Here is an 11,356-nt window from a genome sequence, read left to right on the forward strand (position 1 = left end):
GTGGCAATCCAACTAACAGCTCAGATCTAAGCTCTGCAGTCCTATCACATCAAGTCATGAATGGTGGTGAACACTTAAACAACTCACTGGAGGAGGAAGCTCCACAAATATCCCCCTCCTAAATGATGGAAGAGCTCAACACACCAGTGCAAAAGATAAGGTTGAAGCATGCGCAGCAATCTTCAACTAAATGATTGATTCTAAGCCTCCTTCAGTGATCCCTCAAATCACAGTTAACCAGTCTTCAGCCAATTTGATTCACTCCATGTGGTAGCAAGAAAAAATTGTAGGGACTGGATACTGCCAAGGCTATAAGTCCTGACAACATTTCGGCAATAGTACTGAAGAGCTGTGCTCCACCTGCCACACACCTACATTACAGTTATAACACTGACATCTACTTGATAATTGCCTAAGTATTCCCTCTACACACAAAGCAGGACAAATGCAACCTGTCTAATTATCGCCCCATCAGTCTACTCTCGATCATCAGTAATGGAAAGTGTCAACAGAAGTGTTACCAAGCAGCACCAGCTCAGCAATAAATTGCTCACTGATGATCAGATTAGGTTCTGCCAGGGCCAATCAGCTCCTGACATCATTATAGCCTTAGTTCAAACATGGACAAAGAGCTGAGCTCCAGAGATGAGGTTACAGTGACAGTCTTTGATATCAAGGCTGTATTTGTGTGGCATCAAGGAGTTCTAGTAAAAATAGTTAAGTAGCTGTCGGGGCAAAAACTCTGTTGATTGGAGTCATACCTGGAACATGGGAAGATGGTTGTGGTTGTTGAGGTCCGTCATCTCAGCCCCATCGTATTGCTGCAGGAGTTTCTCAGGGTCATGGCTTAAGCCCAACCATCTTCAGCTGCTTCGTTAATGACTTTCCCTCGATCATAAGGTCAGAAATGGGGGTGTTCGCTGATGATTGCACAGTGTTGAGCACCATCTGACTCCTCAGATCCTGAAGCAGTCCATGTTCAAGTGCAATAAGATCTAGACAATATTGAGGCTTGGCCGATAATTAGTAACTAACATTGGCACCACACAAAAATCAGCCTATGACCGTAACCACTGCCCCTTGATATTCAATGGTATTATTATCACAGAAGCCTCCACTCTCAACATCCTTGAAGTTACCATTCACCTGAAACTCAACTGGACTTGCCATATAAACATACTGGCTACAAGAGCAGTTCAGAGACTAGGAATACTGCAGTGAGTACTTCACCTCCTGACTCCCCAAAGCCTGTCTGCCATCTACAAGTCAGGAGTGATGATGGAAAACTCTATGCAGCTCCAGCAACCCTCAAGAAGCTTGACAGCAGCCAAGATAAAGCATCCCACTTGATTGTCATCACATCTACCAACATTCAGTCCCTCCACCACCAACAGTCAACAACAGGGTTTGTTTAAAGCTTATGGCACACACTAAGTTGAGAAAGTTCTCACAAACTTTGAAACACAACAGATTGCCTTGCTAAGTGATAAAATCCTCAAGTAAGTGCAAACTCATTAGGCTCAAAGTAACACTTACAAACTGGTTTAAAAGCAATAAACATAACTACAGATATGTATACACGTTAATAACTAACACGCAACCTGATATGTTACTAACTAATAATTCTAAACCAATCTTAAAATAAATGATATTGCTGTATCACATGGTTTAATTCACAAATTTAAGAACAGAAAGATGTAATATTGCAATGGATAATTAATTACTGGAGCAGTGTTACTGGAGCAGTGTGGAGCCAGGGCCTGGTGTGAACTGGAAGCAAGATGCCAGCGTGGTCTGTTGTACTCAACTTCTTTTTCTGTAAAGCTGGACGTTTTCTTTCTCTACTGTCTTATGATTTTGTAACTGAAGAGGCTATGCCTAGGTACTTTTCTTGGCACTGTAATTGGAGACGTATAAACTTTTCAGTATACACATTGAGTATATGTGAGAATAAAGGCTATTCTGGTCATTGAGTGTTGGAGCATTCAGAGATGAGAGTGCTTGTAAAGCTCTCCAATATTGGCTTTAATAGAACCTTGCCTCTTACAGAATCAGAATCATAGAATCAGTGTGAAAGCAGGCCAGTCGACCTTCGAGTCCACAACAACCCTCCAAAGAGCATCCAACTCAGATCCACTCCCCTACCCTATCCCTGTCATCCTGCATTTCCCATAACTAATCTGGCTAGCCTGGACACTATGGGCATGGCCAATTCATCTCACCTGCACATCTTTAGACTGTGGGAGGAAACTGGAGCACCCGAAGGAATAATGTGCAAATTCCACGCAGATAATCGCCTGAAGCTGGAATTGAACCTGGGTCCTTGCCGCTGTGAGGTAGCAGTGCTACCCACTGAGCCGTTCTTATATCTGCACAGTCATTAGGTCAACTACTGCACCATCTTATAATTTATCAAGAATATGTCTAATGACTCATTGTGTTGGTTTGAATAATAGTTTTGTTGTATGATGACAGCATAACTGACTGATCCAAGTAGATAATGACATATAAATGGATAGTTATTAGCTGTACTGAAAAATACAGCTTAGAACAGCTCACAAATAAATTAATAAACCAGCTTTTACGTTCTTTTTAATTCATTTTAAGTTGATGATTATTTATAGAAGTGCTTTAAAATCACCTAATATTGTGGTCTAAAGCTCTTAAGAGTACAACATTAATAAACATCTTATCCACACAGGCTGTAATATTATTTATGAAGGATAGTATAGCTCCATCAAGCTTTTAAGGATATTTCTGTTGTGTCTTCAGTTCCTGGAGGGAAAGAGAGAGAGAGATGTAAGCTGCTGTTGCTCCAGTGGGTGTTGGGATTGGCCTAAGCTTCCCAATTTTCTTCCAAGATACTTTACTTACACTTAACATTTCCTTACATGATGTAGCAATGGTCTTGCAACTTGTTATAATGAGGAGTCTGGCATGAATGTACATTTCCTTTTAATTCATTTGTGGGATGTATGCTGTGCTAGCAATGCCAACATTGGTTACCTATCTTAATGTGCTCTAGAACTGAGTGACCAGGTTGCAAGTTTGCTCGCTGAGCTGGTAGATTGTTTTCAGATGTTTCATCACAACACACTGCAGCACCCAGGAACTACAAGAAGCCAAGGAAAAACACCTATACAACGTTTTCAAGAACAGCAGGTACCTGATAACCGTATTCTGCCGATTCCTACACAACAGACCTAAACAAGAAGAAACAACTCGCCCAGAGACTCTAGCCACACTGCCATACATTAAAGACATCTCGGAGATGACGACCAGACTACTCTGGCCCCTAGGCATCATGGTAGCCCACAAACATACCACCATACTGAAACAGCTCCTGATGAATTTAAAGGACCACACATCAGCAACCAGCAGAACAAACATCATATACAAAATACCTTGCAAGGGCTGCAACAAACATTACTTTGGACAGACGGGCTGGGAACTAGCCACCAGGATACATGAGCACCAACTAGCCACAAAAAGACATGACCAGCTATCACTAGTATCCATACACACAGACGACGAGGGACACCAGTTCAATTGGGACAATACATCCATCCTGGGACAGGCTAAACAAAGACCTGCACGGGAATTCCTAAATGCTTGGCATTCAAACCAGAACTCCATTAACAAACATAGATTTGGAGCTCATTTGCCAACCTTTTAGAAACAGAACCAAAAGTGATATCACCCACCACAACAAACCGAGATAGATAAATAGCAAGCAGGACAGAACATTAATGCTTCACAGGAGGCTCACTGATGATGTTACCAAGCATGGTGCCGAAACATCTTGAGAACAAATCTTTCAGCTCAGCAAGCAAACTTACAACCTGATCCACAACATGAGCTAAAACTCTTCTCCAGAATCGCAAACTGAGTGACCAGCTGAGTCATTTCAGAAATTTTTTACTATGGTTCTTTAGTTCCTCAGACATGCTCAGGCCAGCCCCTCAAGTACTTCTTCAAGTAGTTTTTATTAACAGTATATACCTGATGAGCCATTGCTGAAACAACCTTATAACAGACAAACTGACACATGACTGCAGTTAAGTTACATCACTTACCTTAGCTCAGCACCTCACATTTGTAAAACCCTATCATTAGAGTCACATGTGATGAGGATGGCAGTTATCATTCTGTAAATGACTTTAGTGAACCAGATGGTTTAATGATAGTAGATAGTTATTATTAGCATGGTTAGCAATACAGAATCAAATTTTATATTTCAGATTGAATTAAATTTCCTTTGGCTGTTGTGGTGGGATTTGAACCTGTGCCTCAGAACATTAGCCTAGATCTCTGGATTACCCGTGGTATTATCATTGGACCACTATCTCTGCAATCTTATTGTTCCCATATGCTGCATCACCATTATACTTTATTTTGTTACCCTTAATGATAACTGGATACTAGTGTTGACTTGTTTATGTATCTTATCTACTCACGCAGGATGTCCTTCCGTACAACAGTGTTCTGTTGATATTGGTTCCCGATTTTTACTCAGCTCCATTCTCACTGAGATTGTGAATTTGATCAGCAGTCTTGCCACTGACACAACTGTTAAAATCTTTGAAAAAATTAGGTAAGTTTCAATGCTTTTATATTTTGAAACTCTGCATCCATCTCTATTGTTTGAATTCCAGTTAAAGTAATATGAAGGTATTGCTGAGCCATTTTGCATCTCTGTATAGATAGATCAAAGACAAGTTGCTTCTATTGCTCTTTGTGGCATGAGATTTTCTCTGCTTACTTGGTAATGGTTGTTTTTCACCTTCACTTGATGTGGGTCTATTGCTGTTGCCAACTCAAGGTTTGTAGTACATAAGAAGGCACATCTTAGTTATGTATTGCAAATGAGTCCTGCTCTGTTTGTTTCTCTCTTCTCCCTTTCCACATCCAGCGTGCCCTGTGCAGTTGTCTATGAAAAATAAATTATACCCATCCTCTCAGAATTCAGAACTGATATATGCAGCTAAGACATCGCACACGTCTGATGAAAGTGCTTTTCAAGTTCTGCAACAATGAGAGTTTGTTCTCTTACAGAAGGGTTAAGAATTTTGCAAGGGTTTTTTAGATTGGAATAGTGCTTGCTGTGATTTGCTACTTTCCTCTGGAATAGTATAGACTGATCATTGTGGCTTCAAATTAATCGCCAGCTTCATAAAGTGGAGGTTTAGTATGGGAAACTCCTTTGCTCAACCCCTATTCCACAAACAATTCCAAAGTTGGTGACTGTGCCTTCAGTCTTCTGGACTTGCTTTCTAGAATCTCCTTCCTTAAGGTCATTCCTATAGTCCTAAAGCTTTTGCTCGCCCTCATTCTCATTGAATCACTGCTTCAGAAAGACTGTAGGACACTGCATCCACAAGAATGTTAATTTTTCAGATGTTAATGCCCTTTTTGAATCAAAGTGTAATGCTGTATTCATTACTTTTTCGTATTTTAGTTCTCCGCATGGTTCCACTTTCCTGCCATATTGTCTCAGTCAACACTCCTCTACTCGGCCTGGTTCAGCCAGACAATTCATTCTGATTGGACGTAATTTCCACCAGTGGCGTTACAGTACAGAACAAGGTATGGATGTGTTCTGACTCGTACTGGTTTGGTTTGCTACATCTCCTGGATAATACATTTATCTAGCTGAGTGCATAGTACGAATCCAAATTAATTCTTGCAATAGTTGGTTCAGCAGGCAAAGTTAATAGTGCCCAGATGTCAAATGAATCTAATCGTTGCATATCTTTATATAGTGTAACATCAGTAATGGGGAAATATTAGAGTCTATTATAAAAGACGTGAAAGCAAAACACTTGGAAAGCATTAATAGGATCAGACAAAGTAATCGTGGGCATATGAAAGGGAAATAATGTTTAACTAATGTAATGGAATTTTTTGAGCATGTAACTAGTAGAATAGATAAGGGTGAGCCGGTGGATGTGGTGTACTTGGATTTCGAGAAGGCTTTAGAAAGGCTTCCACATAAGGGGCTATTGGGAAAAGTTAAAGCACACAAGATTGAGGTATTAAACTGGCATGGATTGAGAATTGATTGATGGATCAGAAACAGAAAGTGGACATAAATGGACCTTTTTTTCAGGTGGCAAGTGTGACTAATGGCTTATCATAGGGAACAGTGCTTGGATCTGTATAAATTGACATGAATGAGGGAAGTAAATGCAATATTTGATGACAACACAAAACTAGGTGGGATTCTGAGTTTTGAGGATGCAAGGAAGCTTCAGGAAAATGTATACAAATTGTGTGTGCGGGCAAATGCAGTATAGCATGCATAAATGTGAAGTTATGCACTTTCGTGTGAAAATCAATAAGGCAAAATATTATTTAAATAGTGATATTTTGGGAACATATATGTACAAAGGGTTCTGGGTATCTTGTACACAAGTCAATAAAAGTAGACAGTCGGATACAGCAAGGTAAAAACAATGACTGCAGATGCTGGAAACCAGATTCTGGATCAGTGGTGCTGGAAGAGCACAGCAATTCAGGCAGCATCCGAAGACAGGCAAAATCGACATTTCGGGCAAAAGCTTTTTATTCCTGATGAAGGGCTTTTGCCCGAAACGTCGATTTTGCCTGTCTTCGGATGCTGCCTGAATTGCTGTGCTCTACCAGCACCACTGATCCAGTGTCGGATACAGCAAACAATTCAAAAGGCATGCGGTACATTGGCCATTGTAGAAGGATTTGAGTTCAGAAGTAGGAGGCAGTTTCTTGCTGCAGTTATACAGAGTCTTAATAAGATTGCATCTGTAATATTGTTTGCAGCTTTGGTCTCTATACCTAAAACATTATATAGTTGCTATAGAGGGAGTGTAGTGAAAGGTCACTAGGGTGCTGCTGCGGGTGACAGGAATGTCCTATGAGGAGAGATTGGTCAACTGGGCATGTATTCACTCAAGTTGAGAAGAATAAGAGGGAATCTGATTGAAACATATAAAGTTCTAACAGGGCTAGACAGACTTGATGCAAGAAGGAAGTTTCCCTGTGTTGGGAAGTCTAGAACCAGGGGTCAAAATCTTAGGATATGGATGGGCCATAGACTGAGATGAGGAAACGGGGGTCTAGATTAGAGTGGTGCTGGAAAAGCACAGCAGGTCAGGCAGCATTCAAGGAGCAGGAAAATCGACGCTTCGTGCAAAAGCCCTTCAGGAATTCCTGATGAAGGGCTTTTGCCCAAAACATCGATTTTCCCTTTCTTCGGCTGCTGCCTGACCTGCTGTGCTTTTCCAGCACCACACTAATCTAGACTCTGGTTTCCAGCATTTGCAGTTCTCACTTTTGCCTGAGATGAGGAAACATTGCTTCGTTCAGAATGTGGTCAGTTTGTGGAATTTGCGACCACCAGGCTGTCGAGGCTGCGTTACTGAGTAGATTCTAGGAAGAGATTGCTAATTAGGGACATAGAGAGAAAGAGAGAAGATGCCATTGAGGTAGAGGATCAGCCATAGTCATGCTGAATGACAAAACAGGCTCAAATCAAAAGAGTAAATGGCCTAGTTTTTATGTTTCTAAATTCACAAAGGTAAACTATAAGATTTGAATTTTAATGCTTAAGTACACATCAGAAATGTTGATCAGTTGTAATGCGGTCAATGTTATAGTAAAATTGGAATCTTTGTCAACTGTCATCAGTCTTTTTTTTACAATAAGGATATAATGCGCATTAAGCATCGCCTTTGTACAACAGAAACCTGGATTCCTGGACAGGATTGATAATTTTACTCTGTGAAATGAGCTGTTTTGCATGTTGCTTTTGTTGCTGCAACAAGGTTTGAATCCAGAAATGAGGAGGTGAAAATCTTCTTGCATTGTCGTGACTGCTAATTGTGACATGTGGGAGAGAACGAAGGGAAAGAAAGCCATTTTAAATGTCTCAGCATATCCAATTTGAAATTTAAAAATACATTGCAGGAATTCTTGAAACATTTAAATTGAATAATTATGTTAGCTTTTCTTGCTGAGAAGTCAGAATTTTCCTAATGCATAATAAATTACTTCCCAGTAAATGGCTTTTGAGAAATTGTCGGCACCCAGACTGTCTCCATGTTTCATTCTAAAATAAAGTTTAATAATCGATGTATCACAGACCATTTTGAAATGTGGTAATCATAAAAATATAGTATTTAAATATAGCAATCAATCAATTTGGCATGCATTGTTATACAATAAGGGTACTAATTTACAGATAAAATCTTTTTCAGTAAATTAAATTAAATAACTTACCTGTCCAATTGCTGAGTGAAGTTTCTACTTTAGTATTTGAATCATTGGGTGTCCTAGTGAATTCAAGTACTTAACTGCCATAACTGTTAGTTTTCTTTGTCATACTCTGCTATGTTGTTCCTGCTCATATTTTATGTGCCTACAGTTGACTGTGATGGTGGTGAAAACAGACCTTTGGTAAATAGTGTCAAACGTAAGTCTCACCAAATGATTTTATGGTGATTATGGTGGTGGGTTACACTTGTTAAAGATATCAGAATGTTATGCTATTCAGCTTCTAATTTCTGTATTTCAATGAAACCACAGATATGAGTGTAACAAATAGCAAGATCATATTTGTGGTCATCTCTAAAGTTAAGATGATAAGAGCATAGAAATGGGAGGACATGCAGATGGTGCACTGCATCACTTAATGCTATCATGGCTGATCCTCTGACCCAATTCTGTTCAAATTGCTTGGTTTCCTTAGAGACCAAAACATATCAAGCCAAATCTTAAATATGCTCAAGGTTGAAACATATGTAATAGCATCTGAATAGTTTGCTCATTTTCCCCAATTGAAAATGCCATATGTGTATAGAGCTACAACAAAAATCGCCTCATGTTTTGATGTGCCAAACACTGGTGATCTGTATTAACTACCATACATTACCCCAAGCAGCTGCAATCATTTCGTACTGCTCCATTGTTTCTCTTGGTGGTGTTTTTGGCACCATGTTGCGCAGCACCTAGAAGCTGCAGTTTCATTTTGCAGTGACAACTTCATTAATGTTGGAATTGTCCAATATCTCTCCTCCTCTACACAAACAATTTTTCTTTGCTAATTAATGTGAAAAGCTACGAGCCTGACAACAAGATAGCTGAATTGTAGAAGACTTCTTTTTACTAGCCGTGTAGCTAGCTAATTTGTTCCAGTAGAACTACAGTGCAGGAGTACCTGACAATACAAAAAATTGCCCAGCTCTACCCTGTCAGCAAATAAGAACAAATCTAACCTTCTCCTATCAGCTCACTTCCAATCATTAACAAAGTGATGGAAGGAGTAGTCAACCATGCTATGAAGCAATTTTACTCACAAGTAACCTGTTCACTGATGTTCGGTTTGGGTTCTGTCAGATTTGTTCAACTTCAGACATTTTTACTGCCTTGATCCAAATATGGATATGGGCTAATCCCCAAAGGTGAGGTGTAATTGATTACCCTTGATCTGAAGATAGTAGTTAACTGATGTTCTAATGAGGAAACTAAATAATACTGTAGTCCATGAGGATTGCGGGAAAATTCTTTAGTTGCTAGATTCATACAATTTCTTTCCTTGTGCTAGGTATCTTTTGTTTTGTTCATTCATGGGATGTGGGTGTTGCTGGCTAGGCCAACATTTGTTGCGTATCCCTAATTGCGATTAAAATAGTGGTGGTTGCCCCCTTCAACCTTTGCAGTCTATGGTATAACCACAGGTCTGTTAGGCAGTGAAGAAATGACAATTACAGTTTCAGGTTACAATTATGTGGTAGTGTTTCCTTGCATCTGTTGCCTTTCTAGGTAGTAGGAGTCATGTTTCGGGCATAAGCCCTTCTTCAGGAATGAGGAATGTGTGCCAAGCAGGCTAAGATAAAAGGTAGGGAGGAGGGACTTGGGGGAGGGGCATTGGGAATGCGAAAGGTGGAAGGAGGTTAAGGTGAGGGTGATGGGGCAGAGAGGTCGGGAAGAAGATTGCAGGTCAAGAAGGCGATGCTGAGTCCGAGGGTTGGGATGAAGATAAGGTGGGGGGAGGGGAAATTAGGAAGCTGGAGAAATCTGCATTCATCCCTTGTGGTTGGAAGGTTCCTAGGCGGAAGATGAGGCGCTGTTCCTCCAGGCGTCGTGTTGTCAAGGTCTGGTGATGGAGGAGGCCAAGGATATGCATGTCCTTGGTGGAGTGGGAGGGGGAGTTAAAGTGTTCAGCCACGGGGCGGTTGGGTTGGTTGGTGTCCCAGAGGTGTTCTCTGAAATGTTCCGCAAGTAGGCGGCCTGTCTCCCCGATGTTGCGGAGGCCACATCGGGTGCAGCGGATGGAGTAGATGATGTGTGTGGAGGTGCAGGTGAATTTGTGATGGATATAGAAGGATCCCTTGGGGCCTTGGAGGGAAGTGAGGGGGGAGGTGTGGGCGCAAGTTTTGCATTTCTTGCGGTTGCAGCGGAAGGTGCTGGGAGTGGAGGTTGCGTTGCTGGGGGGTGTGGACCTGGTGAGGGAGTCGCAGAGGGAGTGGTCTTTCTGGAACGCTGATGGTCAATAGGTGCAGGAGTAGGCCATTCTGCCCTTCGAGCCTGCACCACCATTCAATATGATCATGGCTGATCATCCTGAATCAGTATTCTCTTCCTGCCTTATCTCCATAAGCCTTGATTCCACAATCCTTGAGAGCTCTATCCAACTCTTTCTTAAATGAATGCAGAGACTGGGCCTCCACTGTCCTCTAGGGCAGAGCATTCCACACAGCCACCAATCTCTGGGTGAAGAAGTTTCTCTTCATCTCTGTCCTAAATGGTCTACCCCATATTTTTAAGCTGTGTCCTCCGGTTCGGCACTCACCCATCAGCGGAAACATGTTTCCTGCCTCCAGAGTGTCCAATCCTTTAATAATCTTATATGTCTCAATCACATCCCCTCTCAGTCTTCTAAACTCAAGGGTACACAAGCCCAGTCGCTCCAACCTTTCAGTGTAAAGTAATTCTGCCATTCCAAGAATTGACCTCATGAACCTATGCTGCACTCCCTCAATAACCAGAATGTCTTTCCTCAAATTTGGAGACCAGAACTGCACACAGTACTCCAGGTGTGGTCTCACCAGGGCCCTGTACAGCTGCAGAATAACCTCTTTGCTTCTATACTCAATCCCTCTTGTTATGAAGGCCAGCATACTATTAGCCTTCTTCACTACCTGCTGTACCTGCATGCTTACCTTCATTGACTGGTGCACAAGAACACCCAGATCTCTCTGTACTGCCCCTTACCTAAATTGATTCTATTTAGGTAGTAATCTGCCTTCCTGTTCTTGCCTCCAACGTGGATAACCATACATTTATCCACATTAAACTGCATCTGCCATGCATCTGACCA

General features: G+C 41.2%; 1 protein-coding gene across 9 annotated transcripts in view; it reads left to right on the top strand.

Moving 5' to 3' along the window:
* Positions 1 to 11,356, top strand: part of szt2 (SZT2 subunit of KICSTOR complex) — a 257,630-nt gene that overhangs the window by 173,249 nt on the left and 73,025 nt on the right. For 8 of the 9 annotated variants that reach the window (XM_043698914.1, XM_043698920.1, XM_043698919.1 and 5 more), the window contains 3 exons: positions 4,462 to 4,594; positions 5,459 to 5,586; positions 8,402 to 8,449. In XM_043698914.1, coding sequence (XP_043554849.1) covers positions 4,462 to 4,594; positions 5,459 to 5,586; positions 8,402 to 8,449 — 309 coding nt within the window. The remainder of the gene's footprint in view (positions 1 to 4,461; positions 4,595 to 5,458; positions 5,587 to 8,401; positions 8,450 to 11,356) is intronic. The other variant, XM_043698917.1, reaches the window with a different exon arrangement.

The sequence above is a fragment of the Chiloscyllium plagiosum genome, chromosome 11 (genome assembly GCF_004010195.1).
Source record: "Chiloscyllium plagiosum isolate BGI_BamShark_2017 chromosome 11, ASM401019v2, whole genome shotgun sequence".
NCBI lineage: Eukaryota > Metazoa > Chordata > Chondrichthyes > Orectolobiformes > Hemiscylliidae > Chiloscyllium > Chiloscyllium plagiosum.